Here is an 18,177-nt window from a genome sequence, read left to right as displayed (position 1 = left end):
GGAGGCTAATTGGTTTTATTGTCGATAAACAATGACGCTTTGTTATTCATTAAATGCCATGCTTATCTTACCGGCACATCCACCCCCCACCCCCCCCCCCCCCCAGCAACTTTCACCTTCAGCCAACTTACCAGCTCTTTACGTTTATTTGTCTTTTATCGTTTTTATTGAAATATTTTTCATTTGACTCAATATAGCCTTCATTATCTCACTTATCATTATAATCAGTTAAGCCTGTCACTAAGAATTGAGGGAATGTTCAGAGCAGTGTATTGCTCACGGATGGTAGATTTGCCTGTACAAATGTCATTTATTGGTGGTATCTCCTGGTGCCACCTTGCTAGGATCTGAGGATATTTTGGGCTGTGCAGCTCTCTCCCCTGCTTCCTTTGTCCTGGAGCCGATTGACGAGACACCTCCAGCTTTGACTGCTCAGTGACCTTTAAAGGTTGAGCGTTGCGGCCTATATATCGTTATAAATATTTTATTGGGCTGATTTTGTTACAACAAGCTACTATTCCATGCACCTCACGATTCACTGCCAAAGCTTTCGGCTTTCTCCCAGAGTGCATTTGATGCACAATTAAGCCGGAGTTGTAAAGTGAAATCCTAGATCAATGCTGGGTGAGCAGAAGGATAAGGAGCCTGCCTCGAGCGCTTGCTGATTGTCAGGGACATTTTTTGGACAACATGGCGATGCATAACTTGGCACTTTCATTTAAAATGTGCCGAAAGCTATGACCTGTTGCAATTCTTTCTGCTGGTTGAATTTAAACATTTTAATTCCTTCTGCAGGCCGCGATGAGATGCCGTCGAAATGGTCCGGTCTGCCAAACTCTTTGCAGTTTGTTTGCTATCATTGTTCTTGGATTCTGACTCATTGGTGCTCCGATTCTGACTCACTGTGTCGGATTCTGACTTTTGGCCAAATGGGGGTTCTTCTGTCATCATTTTTGTTCAATAGACAAATACCACCACATTAACATGGATTCTGCTGTAGAAGTTACAAGTCAAAGTTAAATTCCGTAGTTTTTGATGACGTGTCCTACATTTGATGAGTGTTGGAGACGCATAACACAGGCTTCAGAATACCCTGCATAATGCTGATACTACAAACAAACCAACGCGTTAGCACACGCTAAAATACCATAGCCAGAATGTGGTTAAGGACCTACTGTGGAGATCTGGCACAACACAGGATAATATTAACATAATTGGCTGTTTCCCAATCCACAACACTTGTATCCTTGTGTGTGATTTCGGAAGTTCTTCCAACATGTTCCAGATTATATTCCTCCAAGCCAAATGCGGAGTGATTTAGACTGGAAGTAGCGTTTAAGTGAGCTAAAAGTTTTCTGCATGATTGAGACACACTTTTTATTTTTTACTTGCCGACGAACACCCTTCCTTTTTTTTTGTTTTTCGGCTTTTCAAGGATTCGAGAATCCAAAAGTTGCCGGTCCGAAGTTGTGCTCAAGGTGTGAGTCGTACGCCGTGCACATGTGTGTGTGCACACACACTGCCCTCCCAAAGCTGGTTATCAGGACCCCGCAGCCCGTATTCTCCCTTTGTTCCATTCATGCACACCTTGGGCAAAGTCACCCCGTCTGCCTTGCTTGTGCGCTCTCTTCCGCTGTCTGTCTGTTAGTCTCTGCGTGCACGCGCGTGTTTGTGTGTGTCTAGCTGCCTGTTTTCTTATCTCTGGGAGCTCGACAAATCCCAGCGCCCAAAGCAGTGGGATGAGGGAATCAACAATATTCCCTTCTCCTACCCCGGTGAAAAAAAAATCAAGAAATAAGCAGACAACTGCCAAAACAATTAATGCTGGGCACATCCTTTGCTAAATCCCTTGAAGATCAAAGAATTGGGCTCTGCATCTCTGTATGCGAATAATACTGTAAGATAACACGTCCCATGCTGTATGGGTCTAAACGGCAACAATGCTAATCCTCTCCTACCCCCAGGCCAAGCAAGACGTATGGCTAAACAGATCAAAGCCTGCCTCTGCCTTGATTATTAGGTAGGGGGAAAATGCAGTTTTGAAATATTTACTGTATATTATAAACACTTTTCTTCGTGTCTTCATGTTGACAGCAGGCGTTGAAGTCTGGCACCAACTGTTGACACATAGGGGAAGATATTGTTGATATGCAACTTGAAATGATTCGTTGGAAAGGATTGTCATTTTTGGGTGATTTTGACATTGCAGGTCTTAGGCTTATTGATGTATTTTTCTCTTTTTCTTTCTTTGTTTGCATAACGATGTTTGCATGACATAAAATCCATTCATTTTTATTTTTTAAAAGCATTGGAGAAGAGCACCAGAGCTCATTAATTTAACGGTCATGCTCTGTGTGTGGTTCTTGTTGTCTTTTCTGTGGTTCTGCAGGAGAAACCTGACCAAACTGTCCCTGATCTTCAGCCACATGCTGGCGGAGATCAAAGCCATCTTCCCCGGGGGACACTTCCAGGGAGACACCTTCCGCATCACCAAGGCCGACGCCGCAGAGTTCTGGAGGAGATTCTTCGGAGACAAGTACTGTGACCCAAATGTTTTTAGTTTTTAGAAAGGAAGGTAACGAGGGTGTGTGTGTGTACGTGTGTGTGTGTGTGTGTGTGTGTGTGTGTGTGTGTGTGTGTGTGTGTGTGTGTGTGTGTGTGTGTGTGTGGTAATGCTTATTTTGCAAAGAGGGCAGTTACACATGCTGTGCACCGACACACGCACACGTACACGCACACACACAAACACATCCGCCAGCCACACCCTGCTGAAATCCAATGCTACGCACAGATACTCTTTGTCCCCTCAATTAGCAGTAGAACCCATGAGAAGGCACTACTTCAGTCCTTCCGGTCGTTTGTGCACACACAAACATTCAGACACACACACACACACACACACACACACACACACACACACACATTCATAAGCATGCCAGTGTTGACAACATCTCACCATTCTCTCGGTGCTCAGTGTGCAGTACAGTCCATATTTGTCCTGGATTGTTTTGTTTTGTTTCTCTGTCGACACCTCCAAAAGTTTGTGTACGGCAACGGAAGTGGAAACTTAACGCAGGGCTATTTCAGTCTGGTTGATTCCTATTGAAAAATCACTAAATAGTTTTCCTTATCCAGTATTCAGAGTTCTATGTTTTATTATAGAACGCGTTGAGCTTATTCTTATGTCAATACTTTTAACATTTATAACAGTCAGGGTCAAACCAAAACTACATAAATTTACTGTGTGCCTTAATTAGCATGAATTATGGCACGTTTTGCTCATAATGAGCACCCCTGGTTGGATGAGGCTGTAGGCCGCCAGTTTCACATTCATACTCATATTGTTCCACCTGGTACGAAGATAGCAACGTTTCTCCCCTTTGTTGTCTGACTACCTCCTTAGTTAATCACATCACCGGTTCCTCAATGGGTATGGAAAGCTTGTTTCACTGTCACCGCATCTGCCAACCAGAGTATGAACGGAATGACTCGTATCATGTATTCGCGTGACAATTGTTAGGGCTACAGGGCTTTTTTACTCCAAAGAGAAAACAAACCAAACAGAAATGGTTACTATTGGAGACTGATATTAATAATGAAGTACAATTACGGTTTGATTGTGGATATTGCAAAATTTAGCTGATTTTCCGGGAGGGCCACCATTGTGTCACAAAAAAAGACACGGTTCGTTTTTCGATGGGCGGAACGAAGAGGGTAGACTGATTACTATTTGATAACTGACCCACGTCCCGGACCTCTGTCTCTCCTGCAGGACGATAGTGCCATGGAAGGTCTTCCGACAGTGCCTTCACGAAGTGCATCTCATCAGCTCCGGGCTGGAGGCCATGGCCCTCAAGTCCACCATCGACCTCACGTGCAACGACTATATCTCCGTGTTCGAGTTCGACATCTTCACACGCCTCTTCCAGGTCGGTTCGGCACAGCTTCAGAAACATCGTTATTGTTTGTATTTCTTTTGTTCATGTTTCTTACATTTTGTTCATGTAAAATGACTTATTTAGTCCTCTTTATCGTCAACATAAACACATTCCCTTTGAAATGGATTCTTTTCAAAATAATTTCCCTGGATGATTAATATGAGACCTGAATTAATAACCCATGGCTTTCGAGAGCAGACTCGTCTTCTTTCATGCTTGTTCTTTTGTTTTATTTTCTTGGTATCGTGCCGGATAGCATTTGGCTCTGACCAACTGTTCACACACACACACACAGACACACACACACACACACACATACACACACACACACACACACACACACACACACACACACACACACACACACACACACACACACACACACACACACACACACACACACTAACCCAACCACAGTGGCGATTTATTAGCAGTCATAACGTGCACTTCGATCACCTGCTTTTAGTTTTAAGTGCCATCTCACCCACCCTCCACGCTGGCCCAGATAACAGATTTAGTGCTTCAAGACTCAGCTTGTTGTTGCTTCTTAACCTCCCTATACCTCAAAATACCGGCCAAGGTGCCACTAGTGCCTTCCCGGAACCAATTGAACACAAGAAAAAAATAAGCCTGCAGATGTCATTTTCCCTCAGAGGCGTTCGTTCTTAAGTGTGTGTTTGCATGTGAATGTGTTTGTCTGTTTTTGTGTGTATGTGTGTGTGTGTTCCCCTCCTACTTCCCCTGCTGCTTTGGATATTTTTGAAATATTTGCTCTGGGTTTTTGGATGTGCGTTTTGGTTTGTTTTTATTTTTTATTTTTTCAAATTTGTATCCTTTTATAAGAGTCTAGTTTTTTGTCCGGCCCTTGACAGATTGCTGGCCCATGTGGCTTCAAGATGTATGTGTGTGTGTGTGGGCGGCTGGGGGCCCCTCAGCGTGCGCGCTTGTGCTTTGGCAGGATCCCCTGCTCTCTTTGGTCTGTTTGGATCAACAGTATTACATTGTGGCCATGAGCGAAATAGAAAGGAAGTTTTCCTTTTTTTCTACCAACTTCAATGTGACTGCAGACTGCTCCAAATGTGTGTGTTTGTACAGAAGAGCATTCCCAGGGCAGCAATTATAGCTGTCGACTTAAATTTTAAGTACGCCAAACAGCATTAACGTTCCCTCAAGTGAGAAAGGAGCATAGTAGAAGGACCTGGATTGGTGGGGTTGGAACGGCGATTTGATTGACTTTAGGAAAGGGGATATCAATCCAAGTCTCGGCTGATACACACAAACGCACACTCTGATGCCGACATGGGTCTTCCCTTGATCTGGAGTGATTCAGTGGTCAGGAAACGTGGGACGAAAAACATGAAATATCCTGACGATGAATAAGTTGAACACGAGGGGTTCCAAACGGAAACGCTGGAAAGGCTGTCACACCCCTAAACCCGCCAACCGACCAAGCTGTTTTTCTGATAGATTGCTACTAACAAGATCAAGGAAGACGCATCCGCTATCTTCAGACACAAGCTTGATCAAAGACATCCCTTCATCCTTGCACGTTTTTTAAGGTTAAAAAACCTAGAGATATTGCCGTGATGTGAATCACATCAGGTTCTAACCATCTTAAAAATAGCATCGGCATATGTGTGCATCGTACATCCATTGCGTGACCTTGTTAAAAATAGTGTGACGACACAAGGTGTGTGGGGTAATCTGGCCTCCTAAAGAGGCCGCCCCCAGGATTAACTAGGATCAGCCCCCCCAGTTCTCCCTTGCCGACCCCCACCCTCCTCCACACAGAAACATTCTCCAGGGATATGTGGGTCCACAAAATGGATCGAAGTTTGTTAGCAAAAATGCAAACATTCTCTCATCGTGTGTGTGTGTGTGTGTGTGTGTGTGTGTGTGTGTGTGTGTGTGTGTGTGTGTGTGTTTCTATGTATGTTTGTGGCTAGCTTTGCTGCCATTCCGCCCGGGACAGCTGTGTACGTGCTGTTTACAAACTAGCGAGCTCATGTGTAAATGTCTGCGTCGTGTGTCCTCCTAACCCTCTCTCCATGTCACCTTCCCAGCCTTGGGGGTCCATCTTGAGGAACTGGAATTTCCTGGCGGTGACTCACCCGGGCTACATGGCGTTCCTCACTTACGACGAAGTCAAGGCCCGGCTGCACAAATACATCAACAAGCCCGGAAGGTGAGGTGTTCATTTCGGCTTGCGTCAGAGTGTGTGTGTGTGTATGTATGTGTGTGTGTGTGTGTGTGTGTGTGTGTGTGTGTGTGTGTGTGTGTTTGTGTGTGTGTGTGTGTGTGTGTGTATGTGTGTGTGTGTGTGTGTGTGTGTGGGGGGTATATATGCGTTTATGGGCTTGCATTACCCAGGATGTTTCGGTTGAATGACCCCTAAACCTAACCCATTAATGAATAATTTGAACAGAATTGCTAGGGAATCTGATCCCATGTTCCCACAGTGTTTGAAACAGAGTGGTCAATATTTCACAGGCACAGACAACTCAATGAAGCACATAATCTCTTGTTACAAAATCTCTCCAAAAACGTTGAAGGTTAAACTTATTGAAGGCCAGTTATCCTTAACCTTTACACATGCTGACATACTTAATAAATGACTCATCAACGCATGAAACGTTCTTAAGCAGCGTATTGAGGGAGGTCTGAAATAACAGGTAGGTGGCTAATACAATTATGAATCATCATAGGCATACCCCAGTCATGAGGAATACAGATTCTTAAGACACCAGTCATGAACCAACATAGGGGAACAAACACACACTCTGACTTTCCTGGTGATGATGCGAGTGGGTGTGTGTGTGTGTGGTTAGATCAGTCGTTGATGATGAGCTGCAAGTTCCAGGCACACACGTTCATTCAAAAGCCACCTCTCGACCACCTCTCGGAATAGAAGACCACTATCTTCACAGCTGGTTTTATTCACTGGAGAAGCAAGTATACGTGACTCTCCGGCTGACAAGCGGAACGTTCGTACAGAGTTCCACGGAGGCAGCAGCCCCCAATGAGGTGGCTTCACCACACAGCCGCACTCACATAGGGGTTTCAAACTCTAGCAGCCAAAGATGCTTTCACAATTAGAGATGGTCTTCTCTTATGACTTCCTCAGAAAGAATGTGTCGTGCCAGCTCAGGTTTGAATGGTATTGACACGATACCGTGGAAGTTCCACTAAAATGAGCACGACATTTGCGATCAACTTGTTTTTAGGAAATAAAATATATATTTCTGTTAAGATTGACCTTCTTAGGGTCTCGTTTTTTTCTGAAATTGATGGCAGCATTAATAAACATTAGCAAATGCAGGAATTTATTATTATATAGCCTTTGCATAGGGGTTTGGGTTAGTGTTAGTGTTTATGGATTGAATTAACCCTAACCCTAGCCCTATTAAACAATGTATGAATTAATACCATAGTTAGCATGAACACCATTAGTAAACCTGAATGATTACTAGACAGTTAGCTGTCAATAACACTTGCTTATGACTGATAAACTAATACAAATGAGTGGTTAATGAATGTGCCCATATTGCAAAGTGTTGCTACCATTTTCCTTCACTAGATTAAATCTCCATCTCATGTTATCATGAAGGTTGGCTTCAATTGATGACACCATTAGCCCCTTTTGCCTCACGCTCCACCCTGTAACACGATGTCCAGACCCCATGGAACCAACAGACCTCTGTACTAGCAGAGTAACATGAACGGCTCCAGGATAGTCTAGTAGTGGTTAGAGACCAAAAGGTTCTGGGTCCAAACCCCAAGCCTCTGAAGTCTGCCTGTAGGCGTCTTTGAGCAAAGTCTAACCCCCCCCCCCCCCTACCTGCTCCTTCATGAAACATATTAAAATGTAGTCGTTTTTAGATACAAACATTAATACCCTGCTATAAATTGTCAGGTTACCAAAGCCTTTTGTGAGCAAGCGAAATGACAAAAAAATAATAATTATTATTATTAGCGTTATTTTGACTGATTGTGTTTGTGTGTGTATATCCAGCTACATCTTCAGACTGAGCTGTACGCGGCTGGGCCAGTGGGCCATCGGCTACGTGACCAACGATGGGAACATCCTGCAGACCATCCCGAACAACAAGCCACTGTTCCAGGCCCTTATTGACGGCTACAGGGAGGGCTTGTATGTAACGCACGCGCACACACTACACACGCACACACGCGCTTACACCCGCAGTCAGGCCCACACTGCATCACTCCACGTTTCACTCCATCCCATTGATCCAGTTGTCCTCGACTCTCGGCCAGGGGCAAATTGGTGGTCATGACTGACAGGCCACACTGATATGCATAGGCCTTCCTCCTAAAATGTGTTTGAAAGGCACAAGACCAATGTAAAGGAAAAGTAATTCCCAAAATGAAAAACTTTTCAGTTTTCTTTTGTTTCATTTTTTTCTAGTTTAGTTCTATTTGCGAGCAGGGAACTCTTTGAGCCTTTCTGCCTTTCAATTGCTGGTATGCTTTGTTGTTGGCTGTTTACATCCAGTCTTTGTCAGCAATTTTTGCCATTATTGATTGTATTGAGATTTCATTCCTCTAAATTTTGTTTACTTATTTCAGCCATGTCTGGCTCAATAAAACTAAACACGATCATTAAAAGCAATGGAAACCATCCATCCTGGTTCTGCTGTCGGCAGAGTCTTTCTAATTATTTTGTCCAATGATGTTGTCATGAGTGTTCTCCGGGAACGTCTGTTAGGTAACGGCAGGATGACATAAAGTTGAATTAATACACAGAATGCCGAAACGCTCAATACTCCTTACACACACAATCTGCAACACTGTAGCTCAATATTATTGCTATTTACTATCAAGCCATAACAGATGCCACTGCAAGGAACATATTGAGCTGTGTGCACACGTTGGATGTTTGAGTGGACATTCAGCCCCCACTGAATCACTTGTCTCCTGCAGTTATTTGTTCCCAGACGGCCGCAGCTACAACCCAGACCTCAGTGACCTGTGTGAGCCCACGCCACACGACCACATCAAAGTCACTCAGGTGGTCATCACACACACACACACACACACACACACACACACACACACACACACACACACACACACACACACACACACACACACACACACACACACACACACACACACACACACACACACTCATAGCGCAGGCAGAGACCCTGGGCCCGCAGTTGTGTCACTGTTCAATAAGAACCATCTGTGCCCAGGCACATGCGCCGTGAACGTAGGCAGGATTGTTGACAGAATTATCAGAGTCAACGGATGACTCACTCACTGCATCTGGTAATTCTTTTCTTCCTTTTGTGTGTGTGTGGGTACGTGTGTGTATGCAGGTGTTGTGCATGCATATTATAATTCATAGGTTTATTTATTTAACCTTTATTTACTTTATAACAAGAGAAAAGATACTTTGATTAAAAATGTAATGTGTTAAAGTTTTCAAGGGTGCCCTGGTCAAGGTAGGCAGCAGCAGCCAACAACGCAGTTTCAGACAACAGTGCGGTCAAAGTTCACCAAAATCAAATCAAATCAAACTGCAGCAAATCACAAAACGGGCTATTCAAACAAGCACCGTAGACCGGTAAGGCAGGCTTCTTTACAGTGTGTGTCAATGCTCCCTTCTCCCCCAACAGGAGCAGTACGAGCTGTACTGCGAGATGGGCTCCACCTTCCAGCTGTGTAAGATCTGTGCGGAGAACGACAAGGACGTGAAGATTGAGCCCTGCGGTCACCTGATGTGCACCTCCTGCCTTACCGCCTGGCAGGTAAGCTGAAGGGTGACCCACCCTCCACAGCAGGCCGTGGACACTCCCGGTCCACTTGTGCCCAATACGTGCTCCGTTGTACACATATTTTCCTGGTGCATTATGGGTCTCAAGGGGACACGCTGAGGTATCTGTAAATTGGCGTTCACCTCTCTTGTCCAGATTCAGACGATTTGTTGAATTCCACATTTTTTATTGTGCGTCTAGAAGGGGAGCACGCTAGGTTAGCGCGAGATTTCCCGTAAGCCTCATTGACTTGCAGAGTTGCAGTAGCTGCTGCTTACTAGCTTCGGATCATGTAATACACTTTGAATTCCTTAATAATATTTAAAACGTGTTCCAAATGGTCCCTCATTCAAAACGAGTGCCAGTTACATGACGTACGATTGTAGTTTTTTCCCCAAAACAAACATCATTCTGCTCTATTTTTTGCACAGTGATTGTGAGGCAACTTTTCACGCAATAACATTACAGCTGCTTTTGGCTAGGTCGTCTCCAAGGAAGGTAACCTGTCACGTAGGACTTATGATTGATGACCCTTGTTCAGCTTGTCTGTGAGGCCCATACACCTTACAGCAATGGATTTGCAAGCCACAATTAGTGTTCCAATTCCCCCTAAAGGTATTCTTTAAATAGTGTACTATATGTTGTTCACTATAGAGGGAATAAGGGACCAAGTGAGCCAATTTGAACATCGCCTCCAACTACAAACTACTTCCCATAAATATTGAATGCTAAAACATGCACATTTTTCAGACTTGTATCCGTTTGAATAGAGCTGCTGGGTCCTTAGTGTGACAAATGCTTTATGCTTGTTATCGCTGCAACACAACAATTCAATTCGCACTTCCTCTAATTCTTCAGCGTCGTATATATATATCTCCCATGTTGCTTTGACTACACTTTGAATCCTACCAAACCTCGCCTTTCCCGACATTTCAGGCACGCGTCTTATTGGTACATTCATAAAGTAGACTCTTTATCCAAAGCATCTTGCAGTGTTTTATTTTAAGCACATGCAATATATGAGCTGATGGGGGATGTTCGACTCCCAGGCGAAAAGTTGAGAGCTTAACTCCCTGGACGACCCATGTGCAGATACAAAGACGTGCATCGCATCCTGCCAATGAGGAAAATAATGTAAAAAGGCTATTAAACATGCATCTTGTGTGTCATGGAAACACTGTTGTATTCAGCATTCAGAGTGCAGAGCTGTGGAGCTGTGGGGCTCCTCCACAGCTCCATTCATCCCTGTCTGCCTGCCTCTCTCTCCCATGAGTCTTTGCGTCTGTCCTAATCAGATTCCATATATCAATTTGGGACGGAAGTGAAAAACTAGAACGTGTGTGTGTCTGGGCTCGCCTGTATGCGTGCATGCATGTGTGTGTGTGTTTGTGAGGTGAGTGTGTGTGTATGTGTGTGTGTGTGTGAGTGTGAGGGGGGGTTCACTGTATTTGTGTGTGTGTGTGTGTTTGTCATGTATGTTTGTGTGTGTGTGTTTGTGTGCATTCGTGCTGATATGAGCACGTCTATTGAAAGAGACTCAGACTGTGATCCTGGAGCATGTCAGTAATTAGCACGCGCCTAATGAGTCGCTTGACGAATCCAGAGATCTGTCCTGTCTCCTGCCATGTCTCTCTCTCTCGCTCTATCCCTCTCTCTCTCTCTCTCTCTCTCTCTCTCTCTCTCTCTCTCTCTCTCTCTCTCTCTCTCTCTCTCTCTCTCTCTCTATCCCTCTCTCTCTCTCTCTCTCTCTCTCTCTCTCTCTCTCTCTCTCTCTCTCTCTCTCTCTCTCTCTCTCTCTCTCTCTCTCTCTATCCCTCTCCCTCTCTCTCTCTCTCTCTCTCTATCCCTCTCTCTCTCTCTCTCTCTCTCTCTCTCTCTCTCTCTCTCTCTCTCTCTCTCTCTCTCTCTCTCTCTCTCTCTCTCTCTCTCTCCCTCTATCTCTCCTTCCATCCACCCATCTCTCTCATCTACTCCACTCTCCTGTCTCCTTGATCCCGTTCTCCTCTGGTTGGCCGGGCTATCTGCGTTTCAATCGGCCCGTGAAAGAGCTCTTCCTCTATATCTCTCTATCTTTCTCCCCCCCCCCCCCCCCCCCCCCCCCCCCCCCCACCAACAACCAACAACACTAATGCCCTAATGTGCCCAAGTCGGTTTGTTCGTGAGTATGAAATCTTAGGTTAGCAGGAGAAAGAGCTCTGGTCGAAGGTTGTTTCTTTGTTTCATGGCCATAAAAGTGAAAGATGATTATCAAAGAGAGGGCTTGTATTTTGGAATTCATTTCCCCCCCCCCCCCCCCAGGAGTGATTGGCTGAGTGGATTGTGTTGTTTTATTCTGAGCAGAGTGTAACAAAAGTTCCTTAAGGCGGATGGAGCAGCAAGTACACAGACACAAACACACACACACAAACACGTGCACACGCACTAGCACGCACTCCCTCAGATGGTAGGCAAGCCTGGCAGTGTGCTGGCTCTCCCAGTCCTGGCTCTATAGCAAGGTTATTTTGGCAGCTGGCCAAAGTGTTACAGCCCTAGTCAAAATTACTAAACTGAGCCGAAAAAAAACATTTGTTTTTTTAATGTTCCCTTCGCTTTCATTGCAACACAACAATGTGCCACACGAGCCAATGGCAGTGATGTCATGTACACACACACACACACACACACACACACACACACACACACACACACACACACACACACACACACACACACACACACACACACACACACACACACACACACACACGTGCACGCACACACAAACTCATACAGTATACACATAAACATACATTCACTTACAAACAAATACACACACATAGGTTGGCAACAGTGTGTGATTTTACTGCTTTTATGAGATTGTCATGATTTCCAGCCGTCATGCAGAAGAGGTGAAGTGTTTGTCTGTGTGTATGTGTGAGAGAGAGGGTGTGTGAGCTGTTCTCTGGTCTGTAAACCTCCTCACAAGAGTGGATGTCAGTCACGCCCACACAAACAGAGTTTTGTTTCTCTGTCACGCTTCCTGTTTTGGTAAGGGGCCCACGAAAGCCCTGCCCCCCGCTGCTACAGGGGTCCACTGGGCTCCCACTGGCTGGGAGTGGGTGTTAAACCAGTGGTGTGTATGTGCGTGTGTGTGTGTGTGTGTGTGTGTGTGTGTGTGCTTGTGTGTGTGTGTGTGTGTCAGTGCGTGGGTGAGAAGGTATGACCAAGTTACTGTTTTCTCCTGCTTCAGGATTCTGTGAGTCACCCGACCAGGTGGTACCCTGTGAGAGGGGGCTCTCTTGCTCTCTCTTTCTCTCTCTTTCTCTCTCGTGCGCTCCCCCGTCTCTCGGTTTCTTTGTCACTCACTGTCTCTCTCTCTCCCTCTTTCATCTCCTCTCTCTCATGTACTCAGTCCTTCCCCCGCTCTCTCTCTCTCTTTCTCTCTGTCTCACACCCTCTACACCTCTCTGCCTCCTTTTATCTCTGTCTTTGTCTCTCTCTCTCTCTCTCTCTCTCTCTCTCTCTCTCTCTCTCTCTCTCTCTCTCTCTCTCTCTCTCTCTCTCTCTCTCTCTCCCTCCCTCCCTCCCTCCCTCCCTCCCTCTCTCTTTCTCTCTCTCTCTCTCTCTCTCTCTCTCTCTCTCTCTCTCTCTCTCTCTCTCTCTCTCTCTCTCTCTCTCTCTCTCTCTCTCTCTCTCTCTCTCTCTCTCTCTCTCTCTCTCTCTCATTCTCTCTCTCTATTGCTCTCTTTCCATCTCTCTCTCCTTTACCATCACTCTCGTTCCATCTCTCTGTGTCTCTCTCCATTTTTCTGTCTCCCTCTCTCCATCTCTACGTCCCCCCCCTACATCTCTGTGTCTCTATACATAGAGCGAGGGTAGCCTATATAGACTCTTGGCCCCTCCCTCAGCCCGACGCTCGCTCAGTGAGGAACAGCTGGCTGCTGATGTGCGTTTGTTCCACATCCTGTTCTCGGTAATGACGCTGTTTGATCCCGTTTGATCTTTGACCCCTCCCCCATCTCCCCCATCTCCATCATTGGTGGGTTCAAAGTTCTAAGTGGGGCTCAGTAACAAATGAGGCATGCCTCAAGCCCCTCAAAGCATCGTTCCAGGTGTGGAACATGAGTGTGTCGCGATCATATACGATTTACATTATTTTTTCTTTCTTCTATTTTTAGCTTATTCTATTTCTATACTTTTATCAGGAGCTCAATAAGAAGAAGACGGCGACAAAGCATCCCTTGGCCAATCCGCTCTGACTTGGTTTAAACACTGTCCGTTGGGTTTTGGCATAATGTGGTCACACAAATCAGAAGTCTAAAGTCTAAAGTCTGAGAGGCGCTATGATGTGATCTGGATGACGTTTCACTTTCGTCTTTCGTCGCATATAAACTAATCGTGCTGCTGGAGGCGGTGACCTGTAACCGCGTGATAGACATTAACAACCTTAACTTGGCCAGCACTAGTAATCTTGTGGGAAGACAAACTAAATCATCGGAATCATCAGACATCGGCGTTCTTAGAGGGTGTTTGAAATGTTTCCAATCAATACCTTGTTGACGGGTAGATAATATAGTTTTTACAATTAAAGTCCTTCCGGATGGTTCCCCGTTGGGCCCATCAGGTAGCGTGTGTACCATTAAGGCTCAGTTGTGATCGTAGCAAACCCGGGTTCAATTCCTGCCCGTGTTCCTTTGCTGCTTGTCCTCTCCTCTATCTCCCATACCTCCCTGTCTATCTCACTATATCATAAAAGCATATCAATCTTAAAAAAAAGGCCTTTCTCGAAACAGTTTCTCTCTGGTAGAATATCACCATGACAAAATGCAAACAAGGCTTAGCTTGTGCAGTCCTGTTCCGCTATAGAAGAGTAGGGCTGCTTGATCCCAGATGAGACTTACAGTAACAGGAACTAGATCTCACCGCAAGCCGCCACCACGTCGCCAAGTCATGCGTCAATATCTTTACAAATCTGGCAACGGCCAACGAGGCCATGATTTTGTTGTAATGTGACTGATGAAGTTGCTCTCAATCTGCTGCTGGTGGTCAAACCATGGCAGACATGTCAGGGAGCCAATCAATGCCAACAAAACAAAAGGAGAGGGGGGGCATTGTTATTTGTGTCGCTAAAGAATGTCTTCCCGTATTGCTTAGTCATGCCTTTGGCCTGTAATGTAATTGTGTGTGGGTGTGTGTGTGTTGGCTTCAACCACCTCTCTTTTAACCTCCCACTCCTTCCCATCTCTGGCCTTGTTAGGATCTTGTTTCAAACACCCTCTGCCCCCACGACCCGCCAAGCCACCCCCCCCCCACACACACACACCCTCACCGTCCCAACCACATGTGCGTCTTCAATTGCAGCCTTTGTTCTGAGTAAACATGGTCTGGCTTTGATTGCCAGCACCACCACCACCACCACCACCACCAGCACCACCACCACCAGCCCCACCACCAGCACCACCACCACCAGCACCACCCCATCCCGCCATCCCTCCATCCCTCCCCTCCATCCAGTCAGAGAGATGTTGTGACAGAACTCTCTCCTCCAAAATCCCTTTTATATTCCAATCATGAGACACACACACACAAACACACACACACAAGTCACTCTCCTACATACACACACTCACACTCAAACACACACACACACACACACACACACACACACACACACACACACACACACACACACACACACACACACACACACACACACACACACACACACACACACACACACACACACATAAAATCACGCACAGCACACACACACAGCACACACACACACAGACAGACAGACAGACAGACAGACAGACAGACTCACACACACACACACACACACACACACACAGACAGACAGACAGACAGACAGACAGACAGACAGACAGACAGACAGACAGACAGACAGACAGACAGACAGACAGACAGACAGACAGACAGACAGACAGACAGACAGACAGACAGACAGACAGACAGACAGACAGACAGACTCACACACACACACACACACACACACATCAGGAGCCACGAGGTCTGGCCCATTCCTACTTGCCTCACAGTCACATGCGGCCACATCGTGCCTTTTATCGTGGAGACGTGCACACTCTTCCGTGCACATTCACCTGGGTGGGCGCGCATGAGGGACGTGCGCGGCCCGGGCAGGGTCGGTGAACACGCGTGGAGCCCAGTAGTTCCCCATCGTCTTGCCAGCTGATTGGAACCAGACCAGTCCCTCTCTCTCTCTGGTCTCCTAATGGCTTCCACATGCCGCCGCAGCGACACAAACCATGTTCAGCACATTGTTATCAATCACGCAACAAAAAAACATGAATGTCATCTATCATTTATATAAATGTACCCGGCATCTGTCTGCCATCATCTTGCTGGGAGTGGGGATGTCAGTATAAGTGTGTGTGTGTGTGTGTGTGTGTGTGTGTGTGTGTGTGTGTGTGTGTGTGTGTGTGTGTGTGTGTGTGTGTGTGTGCGTGTTTGGCTGTGTACGATTTAAAACTAATTTGATACATATCGATAAACAGCACAAATAGCAAGGTGTCAGATGTTGTGGTTAAGTGGAGGAAAATGAGTCAGTGCGTATCTTTGTCAAGTTAGATAATTTGTCTTAATTATAGCAACCACAAATCAATGGAGATTTTTTAATCATTGTAATCTTTTTTAAATTATGGGATTGGAGTATCATCAATCATCTTATCCGTTTGTGTGTGTGTGTATTTGTGTTTCTGTTTGTGTGTGTGTGCCTGTTTATGTGTCTGTATGCGTGTATCCGTGTCTTTCTGTGTATGTGTTTATGTTGATGTGTGTGTGTGTGTGTGTGTGTGTGTGTGTGTGTGTGTGTGTGTGTGTGTGTGTGTGTGTGTGTGTGTGTGTGTGTGTGTGCGTGTGTGTGACTGTATATATGTTTCTGTCTATGTGTGTGTTTCTGTCCATGTGTATGTGTGTGTTTATGTCTATGTGTATGCATGCATGTGCATGTGCGTGCATGTGTGTGTGTGTTTCTGTCTATGTGCGTGCTTTGGTACCAGGAGTCAGACGGCCAGGGCTGTCCGTTCTGCCGCTGTGAGATCAAGGGGACTGAGCCCATCATCGTGGACCCCTTTGACCCGCGCAACGAGGGCGCCCGCTGCTTCTTCCTGGACCAGTTCAGCTGTCCCGCCCTGGAGCTGGACGACGAGGACGACCGCCTGGACGACTGCCTGGTCATGAACGGACTGGCCAACATCAGGAAGGTAATGGGGGAGGGGGTCAGAATACTTAGGTTCTGTGCAGCCAGCTCGCTAAGGCCGGGAGGGTCGAGGGTTTGTTGTGAGGCTTTGTCTGTCACCCTTGTTCTACAACAGATGGGACCAGCTCCAGCCCGGTGCATCCAGAGTGCCCTGTTTCCTAATTAGACATCTTTAGGCCGTAGGGGTTGTAACCGTTCAAGTAGAAAGTATTCCATAGGAGCGTTAATGTTGTTGTTTTAAGGGAGCCGCGGTAGAAGTGTCCAATGCGACCCGGCTCGCGGAAGCGCTAAACCCTTTTTTTGGGCGTAATGCTGCCGGTGTCTAGACTAATATCTCAATATGAATATCTAATTTTAATATCTATAATCAATAAGCGGATTGCGAGATTTGGGCTAGCTTCGTGAAGTTGGTTGAAACCAATCAAGGAAGGAGATCCATTACTTTTCAGGAAGGAACCAATATTCATTCTACTACGACCAGAGCATAATATGCTGCGAATATTTTCGTCAAAAACAATTTTCAACACGCGGCAAAGGATTTGCACGACAAACAGAATTTCTATTAGCCGACTAATGAAGACGTCTGGGAGAGATGTTCTTATCAGAGACGAGACGGCGCCTGCCAAAGCAGACGGCCGCCCCCACCCAACTTCTCCTCCTCCGCCCCTCAGTCAAATCAATCCCCTTGCCAGGAAAAGCCCCATTCATTACTCGATGTGTCACTCGGAAGGTTCTGCGTTCAAGACGAGGCGGGAGGACTGAAACGCTGCTCTACTGCTCCGTCTCCGTGGGACAGGGGTTGGACAGGATCGTACCCAAAATCGAGGTGGTTTTATTTTACTTCAGGGCACGTAGATGTTTAACCACAGCCCTGGTGTCACCTCACCCGGGGCGGGAGAGGTTGAAGTAATGAACGGTAAATGAAGACGGACAGATTGGTTGATAGTGGGTGAATGATGAATATGGATGGGAATCGGGGTGACTTTGAAGTCGGAGTCAAACGTCAGAGTCGCACATCGAGGGAGAATAGTGTGCCTCTCGTCACGCGTGAGGGGCAATTTGTTGCAAGTAAAAACTCACTCTGACTCACGATGTAGCTTGGGAAAGCTTTGTAACCGTACACGCTGCCGTCATACACCGCCTCACTCTTTCAAGTTCCATACAATCATTTACAAATCAACAGAGGTGCCCAGCTGGGTCTTCAACAATGGGGCTTTGAATCGTTTTTTTTATTTAGCTT

The 18,177-nt window shown here is 46.0% G+C and overlaps 1 protein-coding gene across 2 annotated transcripts in view; it reads left to right on the top strand.

Annotated features, from left to right (window-relative positions):
* Positions 1-18,177, top strand: part of cblb (Cbl proto-oncogene B, E3 ubiquitin protein ligase) — a 43,958-nt gene that overhangs the window by 10,760 nt on the left and 15,021 nt on the right. For both annotated transcript variants that reach the window (XM_030361551.1, XM_030361550.1), the window contains exons 4-10: positions 2,390-2,536; positions 3,773-3,929; positions 6,002-6,123; positions 7,951-8,088; positions 8,880-8,967; positions 9,581-9,712; positions 16,738-16,941. In XM_030361551.1, the coding sequence (XP_030217411.1) occupies positions 2,390-2,536; positions 3,773-3,929; positions 6,002-6,123; positions 7,951-8,088; positions 8,880-8,967; positions 9,581-9,712; positions 16,738-16,941 (988 nt within the window). The remainder of the gene's footprint in view (positions 1-2,389; positions 2,537-3,772; positions 3,930-6,001; positions 6,124-7,950; positions 8,089-8,879; positions 8,968-9,580; positions 9,713-16,737; positions 16,942-18,177) is intronic.

This window comes from Gadus morhua, chromosome 7 (genome assembly GCF_902167405.1).
Source record: "Gadus morhua chromosome 7, gadMor3.0, whole genome shotgun sequence".
NCBI classification, from domain to species: domain Eukaryota; kingdom Metazoa; phylum Chordata; class Actinopteri; order Gadiformes; family Gadidae; genus Gadus; species Gadus morhua.
This window is presented reverse-complemented; position numbering and strand designations above follow the sequence as displayed.